General features: G+C 44.5%; 1 protein-coding gene across 3 annotated transcripts in view; it reads right to left on the bottom strand.

Moving 5' to 3' along the window:
- The window catches only part of rsrc1 (arginine/serine-rich coiled-coil 1), a 113229-nt gene that overhangs the window by 9550 nt on the left and 76965 nt on the right, over positions 1-26714 (bottom strand). For all 3 annotated transcript variants that reach the window (XM_047594250.1, XM_047594252.1, XM_047594251.1), the window contains exon 7: positions 10845-10916. In XM_047594250.1, the coding sequence (XP_047450206.1) occupies positions 10845-10916 (72 nt within the window). The remainder of the gene's footprint in view (positions 1-10844; positions 10917-26714) is intronic.

The following is a 26714-nucleotide window of genomic DNA, read 5'->3' as shown; positions in this document are numbered from 1 at the left end:
GAGACAGAGAGGAAAGAAAAACAAGGAGATACCTGGACGTTCAAAGAGAGGATAACAAGAGGAGACAGAAACTGATCAGCAGCTATGGGTGTGAGTTGAGGTAAACCATCAAACACTATATATAACCATGTTCTTGTATGAGTCTACACTTCTCAGGCATAAAATTATGACCACCTGTTTAGACAAACAGTTGTGACTCATCAAAGAATGAACATGGGTCTACTGAGGGTGTCCTGTGGTGTCTGGTAACACATTGTTGTTAGTGGGGTCATTGGGTTCTATGAGTCCAGCGGACTGGGCTCCGCACGTCGGGTTTGTTCCAGTACATCCCACAGATATTTGATCAGTTTGGGATCCAGTGAATTTGGACTTCAGGTCAACACCTTGTGCTGTTTTTTATGTTGCTTTTTTTTTTTTTTTTTTTTTAGAGCTGTTCCTAAACCATTTTTGTGTGTGTGTCTGCCCTCAAAGAGCTTCCTTGCTATGGGCTGGGGACGCCTGGTCCGGTCTAGGTGGTAGTAACATCCACAGGAATCTCAGGTCCAGCAGAAAACTGTATTGTCAGAAGATGGTAAATGTTATTTACTTTCTGTCAGTGACTTCAATGTTGTGGCTGACCAGTGTATACGTTGCCTATAACAGGGGTCTTCAACGTTTTTCAGGCCAAGGACCCCTAAACTGATGGAGAGATTAAGTAGGGACCCCCCACCTATGATATGTGTTCTATATTAAACTTGGCCTATATTATTATTACTATACTATTATTATTATTATTTTTATCATTTTGCATTCAGTATACCTTTACTAAGATATGTTGCATTCATGCTAATTCATATTTAACAAAATTTAAATTTGTGGTGGAAATTAAAAAAAAACAAAAATATATATATACAAAAAATGTCTAATCAACCAAAGATTTTGCGACCCCCCTGTAGTACCTCCACGGACCCCCTGTTGAAGACCTAAGGTCTATAAGGCAGTGAACCACCAATGACATTGTGGCACTCAAACAATGACAAGTCGTGACGCCGGCGTCTGCATGACGCCTGTAGCGGTCAGGGTCAACAGGTCACGCAAAACGAGGGGGAATTCTGACAGGCCGAGCCAGATGTCCCGAGCCCGTCCCAGAGGAGTGTACATATATGTATGTATGTGTTTGTAAGTGGGTACGCGAGCAGCGAGAAGTCCACCGACGGAGCAGGTGGCTAAGCTAGTCTAATGTGCGTTCCCACGGGACCACACACGCGCACATATTACACCCCCTCTCCCCCGTTTGAAAAAAGCCACATGTCTCGATAACCCGTGTCTTCCAACAAAACAGCATCCACCACAATGCATGCACAAGCCAAGTGATCCCCCGCGGTGCTCACCTTGTTATCAGTGTCAACCGGTCTCTGCGGAGTTCTCCGTTCTGTCAACTCCTGTCACAGCCATCAAGGCTCTGTCACACATCGCTAAATACTGTCTTAGTAAAGCTCACCCTCATGGTATAGCTCTGTCATTAGTTAAAATATCACACACCAGCATATTCTTCGGATAAAAATGGCCCAAAACGCAGCCGTGAGCACAATTTGACCACAGCAGATAACAAGTGATATGTTTATATGATCGCATGTGATATCTACTTGGCATCAGGAAATGAAGAGCAGCTGGTGACTGAGTGTCTCACGCACACACACTTTTTGTAGTGTCTCCTGCTGATAGCGATCTCCCACCCTGCAGTCAATAAAGGTCTGAATGATGAATTAAAGACCCAAACAACCTGCTAATGACAAGATGACATGGCAGCCACGCGCCACGCTCGCCTATCTGCCTCCGCATCTCCTCTCATCCCGCGCTGCTCACCACTGCTCCCTCGCTTCTGTCATTCATGCCCGTTCTGCTCATCTATCCTCTCAACTTCCTCCCCTCAACTGACCCCATCTCTAGTGAATAATCCCACGACTACAATTAAATGCGTTTGTGTTAAGCCGCCCTTTGTCTGCGGGCCGTAATGAAATCCTGGGGAGGAACGATAGATTGGTCCTTCTGTCCATATATCCGCATATATCTATTACGCACAACTTCCAGAGCCACCAGAGTGTATTTACAGGAAATGATGTAACATCTAAAGCTGCTACTTGCGGGTGTTAAGGATTTAAACACCATCTAATTTACATGTCTTGCAAACCTCAGACACGACTCCATTAAAGGAAACTTTAATGACACATTTTTAGGAAAATGATGGAGGTGGAAGGATGTTATTGATTTATTTTTTACTATCATAGGGGTAAATAACACAAGGGTCTACCTTTTGGGACTCTAGTGCCAAGTTATCAAAGTATCCTTGTAATATTTTCTGCATGTACACGACCAGTCAAATGCTTGGACGCAGCTTCTCATTCAATTCTATTTATCTGAAATCCTAGCAAAGGCTTGACTGCACAACGCTCACTGCAAACACTGGCGGCTAACCAAAACCAGGTGGGTGTGTTTCTGCTGCTGAATGTGTGTGTGTGTGCGTGTGTGGAGGGGGGTGCATGAGTGTTAGGTGATGTCCCGAGTCTGGCCAGTGTCACAGAATCTCATTAAATAGTGAAGCTTTCACAGGCTGAGTGGTGAGATCTTCAAGATCACAGCCACTTTCTCCGTTGACAGTCTTTAAAACGGGGATGGGTGGCATTCCTGACATTTTGTATGATGTTTAGTTTCCCTATATTTCACCAGATGAGCACCAAGTAAAATAATATGCAGTTTTCGTAAGGGATGGTAAACAAATTTTACACCCACGTCCACTTATACACCCTGAATACAGAAAAAAATAAATAAAAATAAGACAGACAAATACTGAACTCTACAGTAACCTGGAGTACAGTAATTGCCTATGTGTCTGTGAGGCTCAAGGACTCTTTATTAAGCACAGTGCTGTTTTAGTGTGATTAGAAATATAGAGTCCCGCCCTGCGCTTTACCAGAAATAACAAGCATTTGACTGCATCAACTTTAAACCAGGCTGCCCGGACGCGTGTGCGCGGGAAAAAGTGCAGAGGTCTCCATTTTTTCCGATCCCATGCCGGTCAGCAGCTCTTTTATGAACAGCTCTATAATTAGAGAAAACACCAAGCAACTAATTACTTAATTGGAGCAAGGTCTTTAAAATGAAAATGATGTAATCGGAATCCTGGAAGCATCAAGTCACAAACGGGCACACGTGCCTCGTGACCTACAGTCTACTTGACATGTAGCCATCGAGCAACCAACTCTCTCCTCTTAGTTGAGTTGTAATTGATTCTCCCTTTTAGTCTGCTGCCTCCTGACAGGGTGTGTGTGTGTGTGTGTGTGTGTGTGTGGGTGTGTGTGTGTGTGTGTTTGTGTGGGTGTGTGTGTGTGTGCGCGTGTGTGTGCGTGTGTGTGTGTGTGTGCGCGTGTGTGCGTGTGTGTGATACAGGGAAATGGACAGAGAGAGTGCTGTTTGTGTGGTCTGCTACAAACTATATTAGTAAAGGTCATGGCCGTGTGTGTGTGTGTGTGTGTGTATGTGTGTGTGAGTGTGTCTGAGTAGTAATTAATTAGGCAAATGTCCCCCACCTCCTCCTCTCCTTCTGACCCGAGTTGTAGACTAATAACCTTGGCGCCGTGTAATACATTACTCTGCTTTATTCCGCGTTATTGGAGGAAATTGGGAAAATAACAAAACTAAAGTGGAATCATCACTTGGATGATCATCCAAAACTTCCTTACTTTAAATATTTGTGTGGCTCGTGTCGAGTCAGTGCATTGACTGAGATGCAAGGCCATAGCTAAGAGCAGCTAAGAGGACTCCTTTTGAGAGAAAAACATTGTAGATCAGCTTATTACGTCGCCACCGTCCGGCCTTGTCTCCAAAGAACTGCAAGTTAATACAAAATGTAATGTAACTGTCTAACAAGTTTGATTTTGTGATGGATGTAGAAAGAAATAATCAGCTGTATATCTGAATTCCATGTGAGCAGCTACTAAAAAGAGTCAACTAACAACTTAAGAGTCTTAAGAAATCATTTCTATACCACTAAGTATAATCACCTCCATCTTGCTCACAGTATATTTTCACCATACATGTTGGGGATTCTCATGCAACTTCACTACAAAGCATTGCAGCAATATATATATATATATATATATATTTTAAAAAAAGACACACAAGCACATTTAAATGCCTCCCAACACACATATACACACAGTCTTGAGTGACTTCTGATGTCTAATGACAAACCTTGCAGGACCACATGGCCAGAGCCACCCAGGATGCCAGCTCTTTGACCTGTAACGGTCTGCGGGTGTGTCTGATCACAGCGGGTCTGACCACCCTGTCAGACTGCAGCGAGTGCACCACTGCGGCGTGTGTGATCATATCCAGACGCACACGCACGGCGTGTTTGTGTGTGTCCGGAAGCCACTTCCGCATACAGAGAATGTTTTTGGTTAAACTTTTTTATTTAAACCTATCCTCCACATTAATTCAGCCTGAGTGATCGTATACTGATTACTTTAGGTGGATCGTGTGTTTCATTTTTAAAGCTTTTTAATCAAATTGTCAAAATTATATTCAGACTATTTAAATTCGATTAAAAACAATATACGTTTCCCAAGTTGCTTAAAAAACAAAGCCACCCCCCCCCACCCCCAACCCTGCATTAATTTAATCAAGAAAGAGGGAAGTTCCGAGCCATTTGCTCGACGCCATCCTAAATCTAAACGAAATGAACACGAAATCTGGCGAATATATCAAGCTGGTGACTCAACGTAAAGCTGCTGAATGTACACCGGTCTACTGGCAGCGGGTTAATTGATAAGGGTGACCCAAGAAACGATTACCAATCACAGAGGGTAAAAGGGCGCTGTCAATCATCCGTCTACTTGACCTGAATGAACACGGGATGGAGGCCTGCATGGTCAATTGCTGTGTAATCTAGCCCGTGGCTCGGCTTCTAGCGAGTCAAACATGCCGTTCCGCAGATATCCTTATAGAAATTATTAAGCTATAGGCCCCATAGCTGCAGAAGTGACAACCATCAGCATCCCATTACCCCGGGACAACAAGGGGTCAAATGGGGTTAGCGGAATTCGGCATTCGCCGCCACCCGTTGGCGGGACCGGCAGCGCTCAGGACAGGAGGTCACCTAATCACCTTGCCGAGCCGTCTCTGAGGGAGAGGAGGTGAGGCGAGAGGCAGGGTGGGGGGGGAGGAAAGTCAACTTTAAATTTGCAGTGATGAAAAATCAATAAAGCAGTAATTGCTTGGCTTATCAACATGCAATGAAACAAATTGGGAGGAGAAGGAAGGCGAGGAGAGGGGCTGGTGTCCATGCCGCATGCCAGGGCTTTTTTGGCTGCAGCGTGCGGATCTGAGCATAGAACGACAACGAGAGAGAGGAGAGGAGAGGAGTTCGGGCTTCAGTGGGCCAAGGCAAGGAAAAAAGGTCTCCTCGTGATAATTAAATCTTCTCACACTGATTTTCTGCCAAATTTATTTCCCCGGGGACCATAACTCTGATTCAGTGCTTACAAGCCTTGCATAACTAATCATTTCAACGCGAAGGGGAACCACAAACCTGAATGAATAGGGAGGAGACTGCTAGACTGAATCTGTGGCACTATTCATCTCCAAATCAATCATCATTTCAGGCAGGGCAAAAAAAAAAAAAAAATCAGAAATAAACGTGGAATGTCCTCCTGTAAAAAAGAAGGCGCTTGATTGTCCGTGCGCTCTCTTTGTCGCTTTCTGTGCGTCGCGACACAAGGAGGAAGCATCCTTTAATTCCTGGAACAAATAGAACCCATGAAGCCAATGAAGTGTCGGTTCAATATTCCTCTGACTGTTCCTGGCATGATTGTGTTGAACATAATAACACAACAAATAAGGCCATTTATCTGAAGTAACGACAGGAGATGAGGCTAACTCCACTGATCAATACCGAATCGATACAAACCAGATTTTCTTACATCAAAATCACTGAGACAGATCTTCCTTCAGCGCAGAGTGCACAAGAGCAATACAGTGCCTCCCCCGAGCCCTGAGGTAGATCACATAGCCGGTGGAAAGAGCACAGTTTAAAAAAAAAAAAAAAAAGTGTAACAGTTGACCTAGAGTGAGGATGCTGGGAACTATAATTATAGCTAGGTATAATTCAGACTCTCTCCTTAGCGAATCCTCATGTTTTCGTTAATGCGATGAGATCATGGACACCAGATCACTCGTGTTTACCAGCGGACGAATTTCACCGCTTGTCCTTCAAGCGGTGCCGCTCGGCGAGTTAACGTGGCACGCCACGCCACGGCGTGCACCCCCCGCCGCCACCATCACCACCACCACCACGACACCCCCCGGTAATTAAAACATTTAAAGCAGAGCCAGCCACCCCCCCTCACCCCCCCTCAACAGTGCTCCCAGGGTGTGATATGGGGGTCACGCGCCTGTAGATTCTAATTTGCGCACCATTTGTATTCATGACAGGCACGTGCTAAATATTTAACAGCAGCCTGGCAGGAGTTTTGTATTGTTAGGCTTTCCAGGTCAAATAATTTGATTTCAAGGCAGATTACATTAAGCGTCAATGTCCAAGCCACCACTCTCACTTGCCTCTCATTTCCTGTCTTTTATTACAGCTGAGATAGGCAAGAACTGAAGGGATACGGCTTTGGATAACACGAGAGCTTGTTATCCACGGATTAGTTATTATTTTCAATTAGAAAAGGGATCACATCATTTATTGCGCACACACACACACGTACACACACACACACTCTGGTATTGCACGTTGTGTGAAAAGCTGAAATCTAAGCCGACTGAGGAACTGTTTAGGAGAGCATGTAATCGTAGCTAACAAGAGAAATATTATTTCAAACAAATGATGCTGCAGGCTCTTTCACCCTTAATGATATTTCAGTTATATTGATTGTCCTTGACTGAAGTAGACGTCGGCGCGTATTCTCACTCTCTCTTTTTTCCTGTATGTTGGACAAGTAAGGAAGGAAACCGAATCCAGACATTTTCTGCTTCAGCCGTGGCCCTGTGGTGATTGACAACAGAGCTAGTTAAACGGTGATGAGGCGTTAATGGATGCTGGGTCGAGGAGGGAGGGGGGAGGCAGGGGCTGTAGGGGGGCCCGCGGTTGAATATTTAATGGTCATATAATTCCCGAACACAGACACACACACAGGCAGGTACACACCCAACCCGTGACCTGTCCTACACACGCCGTAATTAGGGAAACAGTCCTTTCGTTTAACTGCCAAAAGAGCAAACGCTAGGTATATATTCCCCTAATGATATGGGTTAAAGAGCTATTATACGTCTCATTAAAATATATGATCTCCCAATCTGGCGGTGGTTTGAGGTAATGGGGACGGAGCAGGTTCGGGGCTAAAATACCATCCGCAGGCTAGTGTGCCAAACCATATCTACATAATTCTGCATGTTGGGGGACGGCTGCATAAATGAAAAAGATGTTTCTGTCGAAGCCTCGTCGACAACACACGCGCGCGGAGGTCCGGATTTCAGCGCTGAGGGTGCGTTTAAGGTCTTTTGAAGTGCGGTGGATTGTCGGTGTGTGGGAATGAGTTGAGGTTATCGAGCATTTGACACCAATTTTTCATGCCGGTTAGATGATGAGCCACGCTTTTTCCTTAACTCTTAATGACTCGAAAGAAAAGCAGGAAACAACGTAAGGGGCTCAGATTGATGAGGAACTTGACTGAGTCACTCGTAACATGTCAACCATCAAACTTTGTCGTCGCCAGTTGGGTTGGAACAAACACCTGCACGGGCTGCACCTGTAAACTGAACCCGTTGTCCTGCAGTAAATTATTTCTTGACTTTTTTCATGCTAAGCATTAAAGCATTGACTGATAGACACTACTTAAATGTTTTTGCATTCCGAGACCTTTATCATACACCTATCAGGCATAACATTATGGCCATTGTCCTAATATTGTGTAGGTCTTCCTTGTGCCTCCTAAACAGTTGTGGCTTATCACATCCTGTAGTGTCTGGCAACACAATGTTGTTAATGGGGGGACTTTGGGTCGTATGGGTTGCTGACAGATACTTGATCAGTTTTTGATCTAGTGAATTTAGGGGCCAAGTTAACAGCTAAACTATTGTTGTGTGTATGCCTTCAGAATACTGACAAGATGGTTTTAATGTTGGATGAGGGGCAACTAATAATTTAACATGCAAATCAGGATAAATACTGGGAAACATAGGAATTCTACATATTCTATATTCCTATATAGCACAGGTCTTCAATTCAGGGTCCGTGACTGCAGGGGTGAGGGCGCAAAATCTTTGGTTGATTAGACATTTTTTGTGTATTTCCCCCACAAATTTAAATTTCTTTCAATACACATTAACATGAATCCAACATATTTTAGCAAAGGGATACGGAATAGCTTAATACTGAATGCAAAATGATGATAATAATGTATATTTATAAATAGCACTAGGCTGAGTTTAATGTAGAACACATATATAATCTCTCCATCAGTTGGGGGGTCATTGACCTTAAAAATGTTGAAAAGCCCGGCTATATAGGAATATAGGAATTCTCGCTACACAAATATATATATATATATATATTTTAAAACATTCCCGCACTTGGTTGATTTAACTTGTGCACATATTTAATGTGTACAGAAACTTACTTATGTCCAGTTGCACACACGCTACACACTCTAGTTCTAAGTTGCCTCAAGTGAAGCGCCAAACAGATTGTGTTAGATTCAGTCCATCTTATTATAGCTGGACTCGCCATTCTAGCTAAAAGCCCCCTGGGCAAACAAACAGCATCTCTCAGCTTTAATAGCCTAAACAAGGCATGCAACTAACAAAGGATTCCTCCACCCCTCTCATTCTCACACCCTTTCATATCATATGTTTCCTTTTTCAACCGCTAGCATCATCTGGCTGCCCTTAACCAGAGAGCCAAACACTCCTTTTAAGTGGAGACTACTTTGTTAACTGATGACCACAGGGCCAGTTATTGATCCTCTCCTTCCTCTCCCTCTCTCTTTCCCAGTAAACCCTGCTGATAAAAACCCCCTCTTTTCTCTCCGGGCTCCGCAGTACGCAGCCACAGTTCGCTACAATAATAGCTTGCATATCGTAGCGTGCACATGAATCAGATCTCTGCAGTTTCGATTAGGCCTAAACTAACTCAAACACGCTGCCCGTCAAGGATGTGGAGGATCTATTTATGAACGAGGAGTGTAGGTGGTAGTGTTCTTCACTTCTCTTTAAAAGGTTTTTCCTCATTTCAGTCGACACTTACAGGTTCAAGTGTAAACTTTCTGGCTGCTTTGACCTCTGAGAGGCCCTGCAGGGAATAAGGAGACCCCTGGTGATCTGCTGTTTAGCAGCAGCAGTGGGCCACCTCCTCCATTTTAGTTGTGCTGGGAGGAAGGGCAGAATAGGATGAAGCTAGCATGTGCGAATGTGCGTTCGGATGTGTCTTCTCTTGCCGCCCAGGCAAGGACAATCTCACTTCATGAGTCCCTGTTCAGAGGAACGAACAAAACCCTCGCCCTCGAAGGCGGTGCCTGCGCAGGGCGCTGTACCGCACTGCTCCACCACACGATCAAGCGCACGACGCCCTTGTCCCGAACAGCTGGAGTGAGGGAAGCGGGAGCTGTAAGCTAAGGGGTGAAAGAGTCAGACGTTCCAAAAAGACGGCAACGAACTTCGAAGAAACCTATTTGACTCGGGGCCTTGATCTGTTGCCCCACGCGAGGCACTTAGTCACCGCTTTGGCGAGGCTTCCACACAGAGGAGCCAGACGAAAGGATGAGGAAGACATAAAGGCGAGAGCTGGAGAGAGGAGCAAATAGCTGATGAGGACAAATGGAAGCAGGACGAGAGAGTGTGAGAAACAGAAAGAAGGAGAGGGGAGGAAGAGTCCGAACCCTAAGACCAAGAAAAATTAATAACATTACGGTGAAAAAGGCCTGAAAGAAATACGGAAACAAAAACAAATCAGGATGCAATGGAGAGAAGGAGGGAATCAATTCTTCCCAGAACTGGGAGGGAGGGGGGGTTAAAGCAAGTGTGCAGGGCTAATTAGTTTCTGATAGCTGGACTTTCATTTGGCTAAAAGGTCAGCTAACTTTAAAGGTCACACTGCCCTGCATCCAAACACAAAACAATTACACAAAAGAGAGGCAGCAGAGAGTTCAGCGGTATTAAAACACCCACACTAGAACAAATTATGCCACTGCACGTGTCTATGTATACGCATGTGCATTTAAGTCGCGAATGTAGTGAGGACATCCGCTGCAAATTCCTCTCAACTTCATTTGCATCGTTTGCATCGAGTTAATGTGTGCGTCTGCGTGTCAAATTTGCTGGGATCGGTGGAAACGTAAGGGACGTAAGAGGTGAAAACCCTGACACTGCAGAGCAAAGCGGGATCATCTCACATCGCAAGACTGTGTTTGTGTTCGTGCATTTGAGTCGATTACAACTGCTGGCTCATATAATTGACACAGAAGCTTTGAAACGTGCACACTTAAGTTTCGCTCAGATAAACATGATCCGGTTAATTTTGGGCAACCATGCAAAAAGCAGAATTAGCGCAACAGATGTCTCACAGCCCACAGTTTCGTTGAGTGTATTTTGTATTAGCGCGCCTCAAAGCTAATACGGAGGAACAAAACATCAAACACTTATATATTAACAAATTTAAATTATCTCATAGCTTAAACGACAACTCTCAATCATGCAAATTTTGATTATTGCTTTTCTTTGTGACTGCGTTGTCAGTTTAAATCTGTTTTAAAGGGGGTTTAAGGGTTAGACAACACATTCAAAACACAAAAGCACACGTAACTCACCGTCTTCTAGTTTCTTCCGGGCCTCCTCCTCTCTCTTGGCTACTTTGGCTTTTAGCGCCTCATCTGTCTTAGCTGTAAAGACACAGACCAGATACAAAATATTTATCACTTTAAGTATCGAGATTCAAAGGATTTAAAAAAATATATATATATTTTATCACAGGTGACTATAGTTGTGCTGAAAAAGAAAAGAAACAAATAAATCCTCTCACTCCTTTAACATAAATTACACGATTCCACTTGGAAATAAGTACCTGCATTATCAAGACTACATGTCGTCATGTTAAAACAAACAGTCATCACGGGGAACGCAGGAAAACTATCAGAGGGCTCGTCACTAAAAGACTAAGCCAAACAGGAAAGAAAAAAAAAAACCCAAAAAAACAACAAAAATATGAAAGATCCCTCCTTCTACTCTCCCTGCCAGGCAGCTCCCTCCTCTGCTTTCCCTTCACACCCCAGTTAAAAAAAAAAAAAAAAAAAAAAAAAAAAAAAAAAGTCAGCGTTTCTTCCTGAGAGGTGTTTATCGTCTCGCAATAATGAAAAGCTTAAGAGAAAGTGAGGCAGCGGGAGTAAACACTCGTCGGGGCATTTTAAGCACGTCTCATCACGAGCCGCGTCGTCTCCGCTCCCTTTTCCTCCACCTTTCCCCCCGAATAATCAAGATGTTAAGCCACATTAAAAAATATAATGCCGTGTATGGCAGGACTATCAATACTGCCTCTAAATTAATTACATTTCCGTTGCGGCGCATCATTTATTTCGCAGCGTTAGGGCCTCGGCGGAGCCATTCGCCTTTATTGCTATCTCACTTGGTTGATGAGTGAGCTATGTAAAATTGAGTCTCCAATATCATTACACTTAATGAGTTTAAACTTTGAGGGAGGAGGAGAAAAAAAAAAAGAAACAGAAGAAGCAGGCGAGAGGGAAGAGAAGGAGGAAGGGAATGAGTGAAGAGTGCTGCACTGTTTTGGGGAAGTTAATACAATATAAGAGTGGGTGTAAGTGTTTGTGAGCGCTTGCAGCGTGTTTGTGTTAGGGCACAGCTGTGGGTGTCCAAATGCGGTTTATTGCACCACTCGAGACGGCTACGCGTGTGCGCGCACGCGTGTGTTTCGCGTACGGGAGTTTGCATCGCGGGTAAACGTGTTGTCTAAGGAACACATATGTCCATGCATGCGCCTGTGTGTGTGTGTGTGTGTGTGTGTGTGTGTGTGTGTGTGTGTGTGTGTGTGGATGCAGGAGGCCACGGGTTGCGGTAGTCTCCCTGTTACAGCGCTGCCGTTTTTGTTCAGTAATTGGCGTAGACAAAGAAGCCGTCACACCGCTGCTACGGCTGGTTAAGTCTGGAGGTTCCGCATCTTTGCTAACAATGAGTCTACATGGATGACTGAACCCTCCTCTACCTCCCATAGCTGGGGTGTGTGTGTGTATGTGTGTGTGTGTTGGAAAGTCTGGAAGCGAGCCTCACCAAATCAACAGCAGCCAATCTATTTCTCTTAGCTAACAGAGTCATAATTTAGTAAGTTTGCGTCTGTGTGATTTTTGTGCCAAAAACCAAATCGCGGTCTGCACCATCCGCCCGGCAACTCCAATCATTTTCCTGTTTGTAAGCACAGATGTGAATTTGTGTGCGTACACCTGTGCGTGCATGTGTGTGTTTTTTTTTTAGTTTTTTTTTTTATATATATTCGTGTATGTGTGAATGAACTCCTCTGTGTTCTTCAGTTCACTCTTTGCTCGGGGCTACTGAGAGGCAGGTAGGAGACGGAGCGGTATTGGTGGTGTGATGGAGCAGAAGGGAGACGGGGGAGAAAAGGGGAGGGAGAAAAAGGGAGAGGCAGATAGGCGGATAGATGGGGGCCACGCAGGATAAAGGGAGAGCTAAGACAGCAAGGGAAGCAGACAAACAACAAGCGAGAATAAGAGAGGAAGCTTTGCCAGTGTGCACACAAACGCGCGCGCAAACAACAGGAGTGATTTGTCGCCTCTTTTTCTTTGCATGTTTATCCTCCACCTCTATCCCTTCATCCCTCCCCCAACAGGTTCTCTTATCCTCTCGCTCGCTTCTCTCCTTCTGTTTTGCCCTATCCCACCCCTCCCCGTTTTTTTTTTTTTTTTTTTAATGCTTTCTCTTCCGTCTCTTGCTCATCTCTCCAGTACACTGTGCCTGGGGGCGATAGCAGCAAATCAAACTGTTTATCCATCTCTCATCAGTGCACTGCCTCACGGGGCTCCTGCCCCCTCAAAACAATGAAAGTAGGCCTGAGCGCTGAGCCGGGGATATGATTTAATTACATCAATAAGAAGCTCTGCTTTAACAAAAAAAAAAAAAAAAAAAAAAAAAAAAGATTAACTACGAAAAAAATACATTAAAGCAACATACTTTGCCGCACTATCATGAAAAGCCGGTTTGCATTACGGTCGCGAAAAGCGCCCAGAAAGGAATTAAAACCCGTATCAGTATAGGCATGTCTGTGTGCAGAGCACAGGACGCTTACTGGAAGTATATTTCTTGGCAACTTAGTGGCTCCAGTTCATTGTCGGATAATTCTGTGATGGACTTTTATTAAAGCGGGTAATAAACGACCGAGTGTTGCGGAGAGGAGAGGCCTTTCACTTCATTTAGACTTTGTTCAGTCTTGGCTGCAGGGGCGGAGGGAAAGAGGAGGGATGGCGGCGCGAAGGGGCGGAGAGCGTCAGTGAAATCGCATTGTGATTATGAGTGTAATTGCAGCTCAGGGGCCCAGGGGCCATGTAGCAGCGATGGCGCTGGAAGATGTTTTATGCGCGGCAACAGAGAGGAAGAAAGTGAGAAAGAGGGAAAGAGGGAGAGTGGGAGGTAGAGGCAGGCTGCCAGGATGCGTCTCTTTTTTTTCCTTCTTTTTTTTCTACCTATTCTCTCCTCTCCTCCCTTTCTCTTCTTTCTTCTCCTCCTCCTCCTCCTCCACCGACATGTGCCTCCCCTCCTCATTTTCTCCTCTCCCATTCTCCCCTTTCCTCCTCTTTTCTCTCCCGTCCTCCTCCCTTGGCAGGATTAGCTAGGTCTCGTTAGAGGGGAAATGTAATAATGCTCCCACCAGGTGGAATCGGGCCTGCTCCATTATCAGCCGGGAGATGGATGGGCCGTGTAGGGCCGGCGGGGGCCAAGCGCGCACGCAATTTAGATTCAATAAACTGGCAAAGCAAGACCCCCAATCTGATTTATCTCTTACACGCCGCCAATGCTTGCTGCTACGATGCTGATTCCCTATTACCGCTCAGAGAAGGACTATTCATTGGATGTAAGGCACGGCAGTCGGAGAGGCTTGTCGGGCCCCCGGGACGGCAGCGAAACAGATACAGCAGAGGGTTAATACGTTTACACACAGATAAGCAATTAAATCTAAAGGCTGAGGTGAGTTATAGAGTTATTAAGGAGGGGGGTGGATGGGGGGGGAGGTGGGGGTGGGGGTTGGCGGTTATTCAACGCAAGAGTGTGGTAGCTTGGCCCTTAGGCCGAGTACAGTAAGTGAGTATTAGAAGTGGGAAAGGCTATCATATTATAGAGTTCTTGAGGTGAGAGAACAACAAAAGAGCAGTCGTCTGCCCACGTTGTTCAATAAACTCAATACAGCGCTTACAAACTAACACGCGGAAGACAGAGTTCAGCTCGGCAGTTACCCACTTAGTATGTTGCATTCTCTGAGTGCGTCTGTGCAAGTGTAAGTGGGAATGTGTTGGCGGAGCAGGCGTACTCATAACCATATACCTGGCTCCGAGTGCGCAGAGCAGCGCGTTTGATTGTGTGTGTTTGTGTGTGCGAGAGCTGCGGTGATGCAGCAACGTTGGCGGTGTGGGTGTCATTCCATCCAGCCGCCAATCAAAGCGAATCTGAATGTCAGCAGGAGAGGAGGCGTGATAAATCAGCCTCACGCCCGACGACAAACAGAATATTAGAGGCAGCGCAGCGCCATTGGAAAAATGTCCCTTCCAATCAGCCGAGCACTTTACAGTGGAGCTCGGCAGCCGGGTCTCCAAACGACGCCGCGCGCCGGAGAGACAGCCGAGGCAAATAAATAAATAAACAAATAGATAGATAAATAAATAAGAGACAGACAGGTTGGGAGACAGACAGACGGACGGGAAGAAACATGTCGACGCGCTGACGAATAACGGCCCTGACAGGCGAAAAAAGGCGAGACAGAGAAACATAAGAAAACAATGGGGCCGGTGGACAGACAGGTAGGCACACACTGACATGTAACAGGCCTGACAGCAAGGAAGACAAGACGGATGGACAGTTGGTAAGACAGACTGATAGATAAAGAGCTATATATTGGAAATCATAACCTTTCTGTAAAGGAATGAAATGTAATGCCGCAGATTTGGTTCACATCTACGCTGATGCTTTCATAATTTGTTTAAAAGAGAAGAGATACCCATTCATTTATTATTTTACAGTTAGAAGGCCATGAGGCTTTTGGTAGTCTCGATGATATAAGAGGACGGCCTCAAATGAAGAAAGAAATAGTGGGCTCCTGAATAAAAGTGTTTGGTATCATTACAAAAGAGGGTACATTTAAAAAGGGGAATACATGGTCCAACTTTTTACTCAGAAAACTTGTATATTCAAGAAATACTGGCATTAAACTCTTAATGAGGGATATACGGAAGATTCTTTTAGCATAGATACTATATCTAAGGGAGCAATGAGGTTACGCAGAAGAAAACTACAGCAGGAGCAGAGGTTAAATTAGATCACGGGAAGAGGCAATATCCAGAGAGACCACTGGGTGGCACAGCACACAGACAACAGGGGCAGGAGGCTTCAGCCAGGCCTCGCTTTCTGTGTGTGTATGTGTGTGTTTACATGCAGGTGCCTGTGGGTTTTCATCCAGGACTGAAACCGGCTCACCTTGACCTTGTAGCTGTCAGCTGTGATTTGACACAGGGCCATTCTGATCGGACGGGCAGAAACGATGAGAAACAGCCACATTTAAATAGCAGCCAGGAGAAAAAACTAAACAAAAACGCAACTAGTGTTAAGTCACAGTTTCCAGATCCAGACAAAAAGAAGTCCGGTAAAACTGTTCAATTCACAGAAGCAGCTTTGTGTATGAATCAGTGTCTCAGCTCCAGTCACGACAAGCAGCGGGGATGAGTTCTTGACGGCAGACCTGAATGACTCCTATCACAGTCTTCCCTCTGCCTCCGTCATCAAGCTGAATTAATGACACCCATGAAATATTAACAAACTAAACAATTAGAGAGAGGTACCTTACAAAAATCAATCAATTATTCATTTGCAACTGTCTGAAAAGCTTTCTTTTTTTGTTTCTCTGCTATATTGTGATGCTGGAGGAAGGGTGGGAGGGAGGTGGGAGCTTCAATTAGATTTTCTACTCCTGCGGTGTAATGGATGCTTCAGTGAAGACTGATTATCTAAATGAATGAGCCAGATGCATGTTGCTAGAAGTGAATGTTGCCACAGCGTTGGCACACCGATCTCTACTCTGTGTAATACGTGTAGTCGAGGGGGGACACGCCTGTGTCATTCATCTCAATGCGAGTTTGGACTTTTTCGTACTTACAGACTATGTGCGAGAAGCAGCCATCAAAGCTACGGGAAGCGTTGCCTATGCGACATTTGCTCTATTCATTTTTAAAACAGCCTCCCAACCCTAAACACCTGGGCTCCGTGTTTGTATTTTTCTTCTCAGTGATCATGCTGAGATTGCATCTGTCAAACTGAAAGAGGAGAGAAATAAAGAAAAAATCTGGACTCTGCATACTGAAAGAAGAAACTCATCCAATTCAAATTTATACTGTATATACAGCGGGTCTAAATGCTCAAAGGCCAACATACGGTGGATTGGATGTAAATATCTTCCTTTCTGGTCTACGCAGTTCATTTCTGCAGATACAAAACGCCAAACTTTGTGTCAGGCGTCAACCTTTTGTCTGTTTGAATGAAATCATGTAGAAAGATTTATTTAAGAGCAGAAAAGCAACTTTTATAATCAACTGTGACTCATACAAGTAAAAAAATCTAACATAATTTCTTGTTCTAGTCTCTCAGATGGGACGATTCCCTGATGATCTCTGTCTGTTGTAGCAGATCTTTGTTGTTTTTTAAACTTCTTGGCCAAAAGCGTCCTTTCTGGAATGATCTGGTAAAACTGTTCACAGTTAACTGAGGCTAGATAGACCAACTTTGACAGACTAGTCAACCAGTTGACTGAGACGAGACAACTTCTTGTGTCATATTGCGTCGTGTGACACAGTTTTGGGCTACTCAAAATCAATTATGAGACAAAAATAAACACTTTTTCAACCCTTTGGCACCACAATGCCATTGGCCCCAGACAACACAACATCATCTGCACAACAGGTCATGTTTCATGTGGGTCAAGCAGGTAAATACACCAGCAGAGCAGCGGGGCCTCCATGGTGCATGTGGGCAGCTTAGACCAACCACACCAACACTCACGTTAGACTCAAAGGTGAACTGTAACCTGTGATTTCCAGTGGTCAGAGAGACCAGAAGGGGAGTTTACCCTAAAGACCAGGCCCTTCCACGGGCCGTGCACACACACATAAACAAACCAGGGGAACATACAGGGACGTTCACTAAGGCATAAAAGCACCTGATGCACATAAGTGCACAGAACAGAAGCCCTATGGGGAAAACAAAGCTAACACCTCTATGAAGCAGTTAACGGGTCATTGGAAACATCAAATATAAACCTATTAAGTGTTCCAGATGGGAGAGTGGGTGCACCTTTCAGATAAATACAAAAGTTCCGTAATGAGAAGTTCCCCAAAATCCGTAGGTGCATAACTGAGGTCTTGAGAGGGCAATCAGACCCAATCCATAATGCAGGGATCACACAGTGAAATATTAAGCATCCTGGGGCCTCTGACTGACATCTCACCCTCAACTTCCACCCCGACATATCTCCAAATGCCACTGTCTCCTCCTACTACTGGTTTTCATCTCAGTTCTGCTCATCTTTTTTTCCTCACCCGTTCCCCTTTTAAACACTTGCTTTCTTCTTTGCAACCTTTTGCATTTGTTAACCTTGGAACAGGTTTGTGCACCGTGTTGAGATGCTAAACCACTGGCATGTTCCTAAAAATGACTTTTTTTTTTACGCTGGACGACCAAGAACTGTTCCAACAAAGGTCACGTACCAAGTGTTCATTATGGTCTTTGCTACAACCAAACACTGCCGTCAGCTGTTGCTCCACTCTCGGTTTGGTTCTGGTCTCACAGCGCTCATTGGAAAATGAGATAAGTACCAGTTCTTTGGTTTCTGACAGTCTAAGTGCACAGTTAATGATTTATGGCTCTCCACCAAGGTGTTCCTGCAGTCCTACTGTATTATGGCTTCTATACGGGAACTGGTTTATAGTTCACGGCAGGATTTGATCCGACAATATAAAAACAAGATGTGCTCTTTATCACCACGTACCAGATGTAACCATTATTAGGTTCTTTCATTCCCTCTGTGACAAAGTGCTAAAATCCTAACAAAGAGAATGTTTGCAAACACAGCCCGTGTCTCAATTACCAGCCCAGAGTTTTTGTGGTCTCTCTGTGGTATTACTGTAGCCACCATCTCCCCGAAGAGAGGTTTCTTGAGGAGGAGCGTGTCAACAGTGACAGTAACTCCGTACACAGAAAATCCAGCTCCGCTGTCACTGCGAAAAAAGCTTTGTGTAGACGTCAAGCTATTATGCGGATTTGTGGATGTATAATAGCAATAATCAAACTCGTCCAAGCACGGAAACCTTTGCTTGCAATGTTCTCAATTGTCGAGCTTTTTCGGAAACATTTACACAACAAATTAGGAGGATATTTAAAAAATCTGAAACAGACCCTCCTTTACCACAGAAACAGCGCGATTCACAAGTCGCACTAAAAGCTCAAACTCGTGTTTTATGACTTATTTGCTGCTACACACCAATAAAGAAACGTTCCGAAAATTTTCCTTGGCTGAGAAAACAACTTTCTGTTCTATTGAGATGTTTATTCTGGTTATTAGAAGTCATTACATCTTAATAGATAATATTAGACATAATCGTAATAATAATTGTGGAGTCCTTTGATTCATTTCTCTGGCACAAATTACACACGGGCGTCCAAAGTCTTTCGGAAAAAGCTGCACAAACAACACAGTCAAATTTAAAATTTATGTACCGCAATGTCGCTGCAGAAATATTCTTGCCTTGTGTGTGTTTGTGTGTGTGTGTCTGTTCATTTATTCCAGTGTGAATGCACTTGAGCGTGCTGTTGAATGGCGGAGAATAGGCTCTGGTTCCCCCGCTGAAAGCCGGCTGGAAGCCATTGTAACGGCACACCACCGAGTGTGCATCTCATGTGTGTGCCGTGAGCGGCGGCGGCGGCGGCTGCGAAAGGAGGGTAAGATGGGGCTAAATCTATCAGGACCCCCGCACATGAAAGGTAAACTCGAGCCGCTAATCGCCGCGCTGACACAAGGAGGTTCAAAAGGGCGGCCACTTAGAAGAGAAAGGCAGGAGAGCCGAGCTTGGCCCAATTTATAGGGACAAAACACACACACACACACACTGCAGAATGGACACACGGACTTGGTGGTCTCGGCGAGGCCGCTATGTGGACGTGGACTTCGTATACGGTGAGCGCGTGCGTGCATGCAATAATTCTCAGAAACTCTTTTTTTACCATAACGCTCAAATATAGTCGGATAAAGTGGTTTCTTTCTTAAAGAGAAAAAAATGAATAAGTGATTGTGATGTTAAATTACACATTCTGAAGGACGAGGCGACCAACGTTGGCCCGATAACAAGATTCAGCGGACCACCAGACACCAAAAAATGCAGATGAGAGCGAAGAAATAAATAACGCATTGTAAGTTCAGGGACGCGCTTTACAATTAATACTAAAACGTTGGCTCGTGTATACGATGAAGGAAAACCAAAAGAGGGAATGTGTAAGAGGGAGAAAGGTGGGGGTGAGGTTGGGGGTTCGGGGGGTGGTGGGGGTGGGGGGGGGGGGGCATGGCCGCAGGAGGAGTAGGCACACAAGAGAGGGAAAGAACGAGGGAGACCGGACGAATGACAGCGACCCCCCCACACCCCCTCCCTTGAAGGTAGAGCGGCGCGCTCCCTTCTCTCTTCCCTCTTTCTCATCTCTTAATGCTTATTTTCATCACTTTGCTTAAAATATTGATAATCAATTAGCACTACGTCTGTTTTGCTACAGAATCTGTGTCACGGTCTATCACTCTGTCAGAGCCAATTCGCCACTCATTCAAAGTTCATTTTTCCTTGGCGGCTCTGTGCCTTTGGAGGAGTCATTACGCGGGGAACATAGCCCGGGGTGCAATCACCTATTCTCTTTCATTACTGGGGAGATGGAGAAGGTGAGAGAGATTATTAGAACTTTGGAATGATCACAAAGCTTCACGCCGCCTGTCAGATCCCCCCTACGTGTAATTCATCTGGCCTCGCTGCCTCTCCCCCCCTCCCCATCCCCGCCCCCTCCCCTACCCCACTCCCTTCCCCTCATCCCTCTATCCCTCCTCCCCCCCCCCGCCCTCCACCCCCAGCCTCAGCCAGGGGTTTGGCCACAGACATTATTCATGAACATCTGCAGCGCGCTGAATATTCCACAGCCTCCGCCGTGATGAAAAGGGAGCTGCCCCTTTGACTTGAAAATTAACATGCCGGCACAGAGATTATGGACGCGCCGCCGCTTCGTTTTTCCGAGCCGAGCCGGGCCACGCTGAGACCGGCCCAGAGCTGACGGTTCAGGCTGGGACGAGCTAGGCGGAATAAACGGAGCGAGGGAGGGGGAGATGGGGGAGAATTTGTATGAAAATTAAGTGTGAAAATGATTATGTTTTATTTCAAAGTGATAAAAGGGGCCGCGGGGTAGGTGCACAAACATGAAGTGTCACGCACTGAAGCGGAGATGCCATCAGTGGTACAGCTACCTGCAGTCACTCCAGGCTGAGGACTTCAACTTCAGGGGCTATCATCATCTCAGAGTTTCATTAACGCAACAATAAATTACATTCGATATTTCTTTCTGTGGATTCGACACATTATTACTGCTGTTTTCTTCACCACTTTGGTAGAAAAATGTGCTGAAATAGTGAAAAATCACAGCTTTGTTGTGGCTACATGTCAGTAAACAGCCATCCCCGCATTATTCTTGCTATATAATTGTATAAATATGTTTGACCAGTGAATAATCAAATCTTAAGGTCTGATTATTATTCAATTCCACAAATAGCTGCCCGTTACCGTTCGACTAATTGACTGATGGCGGAATAGCTGCAGTTGTGTTTCAGAGAGCAGGTAAAGCTGGGTCAAAGCTTTAAAAAACACAAAACAAAACAAAACAAAAAAAACAAAAAACGCGCTCCCTCGTAAACGTCTCACCGCACCCTCTCACCTCTGCGTATCTCTTTCTTTTCATTCTCTCCTGGGCGACTCTACATGAAAGCTCAGCCAGAGAACGGAGACTCTTCCTCTCTCACACCAGGAGCACCGCTGCTGGAGAGGAGCCAACAACCCCCACCACCACCACCCCAACCACCCCCACCACCACCACCCCAACAACCCCCACCACCACCACCTCCCTCTCATTCTGCCTCTCTCATGTTTATGTTTGCTGTCCCTCACCCTCACCGCGTCCTCACGGAGGCACTCAGAGCGGCGGCTCCCTTCTTCCTGCGACTCCAAAGCTGGAGACCGTCCCTCTAAAGTAAACTCCGCTCTGCACATTTGTACACAATCTCTTGACACGATGTTAGAGACAAGGAGACAAGGAAATCCCCTCTTTCACAATAATTCAGCGATAATCTTCAACTATTAGTATTTTATGCCTTGTGGGCAGACGCCGGAAAAAATAAAATATTGCTTTGTCAAACATGATGCAGTGACAACGTTCCGCGCAGTTATTTCCATAAGTGTGTCTGTTTTTTTTTGTTTTTTTTGGCTACGGACATTTCAGTAGTGTTTCCACTAGAGTAAATACATCAAGAAATATAACAAAGACGTAAAAAAAAGAAAAGAAAAGAAGGAGAATAGAGTAAGAAGGAAGCAGACAGACTGTAAAGAGGGAAAGAAGGGGAGAAAATACACACTAGCGCTTCTGAAAAAAGGGGAGCAGTCGGAGGGTTCTGACAGGGGCTGGAGCGGGACTTTGCGCTGCCTCTTGTTGATTGTAAATGGCAGAGCAAGTTTACTCTGGCAGCTGAAGCAAAAATGGAGTCTGACAGCTTTGTCAGGGAGTTTGAGCGGCTCAGTGGCAGGGCAGGAATCGGGATGATTCCATCTCTTTCATCTCCAAATCGCCGGCGTACGCTCGTGAAGCCTCCATGGTAAAAAAAAAAAAAGGAAAAAAAGGAAAAAAAGAAAGAAAGAAAAAAGTTTGTTGGGGGTGGGGGGTGGGGGGAAAGCACCCTGGCGTAGTTTAAGAACGACAAGCGTTTATTTTTTTTTCATCACTTGTCAAAATAGAACAGAGAAATATAAGAAAGGGGCAAAGAAGGAGAGAAATGGCAGACCAAAGTGTGAGAGAGCCAGACCCAGAACAAACATGTCAGGAGATGTTAGCTTTCTCCACGAGAAAAAAGAAAAAACACCAATATTAATAATCCTAGCACTCATTCCTACCTTTTTTCTCTCTCCGCCTCTACTTCTCTTTGTAAATTATTCCGCAAGATACCGCTGCATTACATCCCACTCAAGATCTCGCCCTCTGTTTCCTAACTGCATCCTCTACATTATACTGTCCGCCTTTGCAACCTTTGAGTTTCTTTTGTAACTGACCTAAAAATACGAATACTGTAAGCCAACTTCAAGCGCGCACTGCGGGCCTATTTATTTTCCCTTTTAGTTTCGTAAACTGTCCCCAAACTCCTCTTATGGAGAAACAGCTGAGAAACGTAAAGGCCGGTGTGTAGTATGTGTTCGAGAGGAGGGATTGACGGAATAAAGCAAGTCTCGCTAGCACAGTTTTATCCCTCTGATCCCTTCTACCTCTATCTGCTTGCCTCGCTCTTTTCTTTCTCTCCTCTTTTTCAATTTACAGGATTTGTTTCTGTGCGTCTGACAGCGAGGAGGATGAGGTACAAAATTAATCTTTATCCCAGTTTTTGTTGCGTTTCCTCCTCCGTGACAATGCATGTCAGTAATTAGCCGGCCAGTTTGGTTCCAGGCTTTTGCGATGGGTGCCTCCGTTTGCCAACTTGTGCCTTTTGTTTCTCGCCGCACAATGCCGCCCACTCGCCCTCTGTGTCTGTCTCCCTTCTCTGCTCCCTGCCTCACACCCACACAGGGCGTTACACAATCTATCCAAATGTGCTTCGCTTTAAAACCCCATTACTTAGCCCCTGTTGTTTTGTTCAACACAATTAAAAGAACACACCATTCATGAGAGCTGAGACGGCCCAGCTCGGCCCCGTCCCCTCCTTCAGTCTTCTCCTCCTCTGTGGTTCAGCGTTGGCCGAGGAGTTACTGTGAACAGGCCAGCTTAGTTCCCCTAATTCCCTGGGTTTTGTTTGCATATAGGCTTAGTTTGGTTCCATTTGAAACTACTCAATGCCATGCCTCACCCCCTGGCTGTAACCAGACCAGTGAGCAACTTTAAAGATCGGGGCCAGCCAAATGGAAACAAGGAAGTCCGCACACACACACCGCACACAGATCGCTCAAGAGCCACAATAAGGTTAAAGTGCACCAGCATCTAAGTACTGACACACTTCAAAAGGGTGAAAAACTCTAAGGCCTTTTTTTTCAGTAATGACAACCCAGTCAGACTTTGGCATAGAGGGTCTGGTGGTAATTTCAGACTGTGGCCTTCCACATGAGTGTGTTAGCCCCGAAGCATGGGCTTAGTTCAAAGGGAAGGCAGGTAAATGAGAGGGAGGGCTGCTGGTCAGCCGTGAGCCACAAGGTCACTGCCAGGCAGGTGTGTCAAAGGCGCAGTGAAATGTCTAATCTGAGGTATTGTATGATTCAGAGGATCCCTCAAGATACAAATAAATGAAAATATTATAAGGACGGTACGCAGAGTTTTGAAGGACCGCCCACTCAAATATACATGAGACGGACTGTGAATGTTTTTAGGCCTCTCGAGTCTTTATTTGACGGTTACGGGCTGGGATCAAACGCAAGATGGTTTATGGGACGCCCGCCCGACCCGGCGACCTACTGGGCTGATCATCTTGTTGAATTTGAATCTAATGGATTAGTCAATCAAAAGAAAATTAACGATTTTTCTAATAGAAAAATATCACCAGCGCCTGCAATGTGATACTCTGCTGTTTATCTGTGAGATATTAAACTTTTAGTCTATGGAGGAGCACAACACAAGCACTCTGCAGACTGGTAATGGCTTGGGAACTTGGGAATTTAGAAAACTGCGGTGGATACTTGGTATTATCTTTTATGACATTCTGTGGACTAATGCATTGAGAGATTAAATGAGAATGTGTAGATGAATCAATTAAAATAATCGCATGCTCATTTCTGCTCCAACACATTAGTAGTTTAGCATCTTATAACTTAAATATAGGACCAATACGGATTTTATGGGGCCGATGCTGATACCAGTATTGGGGCATAAAAATTACCAATATATCAGCCTATTAAATTTTTTAATTTTTCAATGAAAAAAACAACAACAAACAAAAACAGATGAAATACCTGCTTTTGATGGCTTAAATATAGTTCAAAACACTTGAGATATAAATTGTAGGGAGAACATTTTACTAACATGACAAATATTGATAAAAAAAAGTGCACCGCTGAAAATAAATGTAATCCACAATGTTTTTTGCATGACGTTGACGACGCATTATGATAATTTGCTCTAGTATTATCTAGTCTGGTAGCATGCAGCTGCCCGAGTGAGGGTAATATTATTTTCATTTGTTCATTGTGCCATTATTGACTTGGTTAAAGTCTTTAGCAAGGTAGTATTTAAGCTAGTTATCCTAGCGTTGTCCTAACTTCCTAACCATTACTGGTTCAGATAAAGTGATTAGCAAGGTAATTTTTAAGCTAGGTTACGCTAACTTTAGCTTGCTAACAAGAGTGACAGACACAATGAGTCACGTCACTAAAACTTGTTGAGTTATTGTTTATTTCACAAACTAGTTATAATCTTACTAATAAGGCAAAAGATTTAATGCATCAGTGAAGTAGATGCGCTGTCAGCTCTTTGGTAGTAACACCAACTTTTAGCCGATTTACAACTTCAGGCCTTACTTCCTACTCACATCCATAAACAGACTGATCTCTTTTGAAAAAAGTTACTTGATGATTTTTTAAAACAGAGACAATAACATCCGTGACAAAACTTTAAAATAGCTTATTTTGACTCACTTAACATTTATTCCGCACAAATAAATTTAAATTGAATGCTTGATGCTTATGCTTCTAGTCAAACGCCTCAGTCAAATGAAATTTGCCAACAACACCCGAGCCTGGATTCTCCTAAACACAACACAGGCACACATACCTGCAATTAGCCAGTGGCCTCTGCTTTTGTTGCAGAGAGAAGAGGCGGTCGACCCCGTCCACCAAATGACAGGTGAGAGGCTCCGGGAGTTGCCTCAAGTTGGAGACAACTCTATAATTCACATTGGCCGAGACGTTTAAGAACAAACAAGAATAATGACTTTAAAGTACACCAAGAAACTGATTATGCATCCGTAAGCAAGTCTGACAGAAAGCACGCTCTGTTTCCTTTGGCAAACCGAAGGAAATACACCAACTTAGATATATTTGTAATTCTGGGAAGAATAAGTTCACTTTAGCCTTACCACTAACATTTAGAATCAGAAATCTGAGCCATGTGTTCACTTGTCCACAAACCAAGTTAATTAAATCAACCTCTAACGTCCACATATATCAACAGCCAACACGAGAGACGCTTTGTGCCATCTCCTTACCGCTGGTTGAGAAGCCTGCGTTTTGGCTATAAAATTAAGGTTTACTCATTTATACCGAGGAGCTAATAGCACTTGAACATCAATGACGACGCCAACAACAGACCGTATTAATCATTTGACCATTCGCAATCAGGGCCAAGCTGTTCAAGCTTAACCCACTTAATCATGTGAATTAATAAAACAACAGCAGTTTCTTAACAGGATAATACCAAATTTATTTATATATTAATGTGGTGAATTATGCATGGGAGCTGGAATTGTTTAGGGGGAGATCTTAATTGTGGTGCCTGTTAATTTTCGTAGTTATCTAAACAGCACCGACTGTAAAAGTTAATGGATATATGTATTTTAGTTCATTTAAGTAGCAGCCCCACACACACACCACACACACTTTCCCTGTTTGTGTTCATATGTTCCTGTAACCCTCTATGTGAGCTGATATTGATCTCTCTTTAAAGCTCTCCGATAATAAATTCCAGCTCACCCCCCCCAAAACACAGTAAGATCGGAGCGCAAAATTGGCTTAAAACCACTAATTACATCAGCGCTGAAAGGAAATCATTGATCAACGGCATTATGGGAAATTAAACTGCCCCCCAAAACTGGATCAAAGTGAATGAAGTGGCTTAGTGGGGTTTCACTGGGGCTCTACAGACGGGAAGCAGGATTATCACCCCTGGACACACACACACACACACCTCATTACAGTGATACAGTAGTATGATACTTATATGATGTCCACACATGTTTTTTTTTGTATCAGGGCTGTGGTTGTTCATCAGACCAGCTGCCAACTTGAGCCATGTTAATGCTAAACCGTCCAAACGCTTCAAACTTCGCAGGCTCTATCGTATCAATTATTATAACAAAATGCTCTACACAAAAATAACTGTTTCATCATGCAGGCCTGGCCTAGAGTGTAGCAGGCCTCATG

The sequence above is a fragment of the Mugil cephalus genome, chromosome 9, assembly GCF_022458985.1.
Source record: "Mugil cephalus isolate CIBA_MC_2020 chromosome 9, CIBA_Mcephalus_1.1, whole genome shotgun sequence".
Taxonomy (NCBI): Eukaryota; Metazoa; Chordata; class Actinopteri; order Mugiliformes; family Mugilidae; genus Mugil; species Mugil cephalus.
This window is presented reverse-complemented; position numbering and strand designations above follow the sequence as displayed.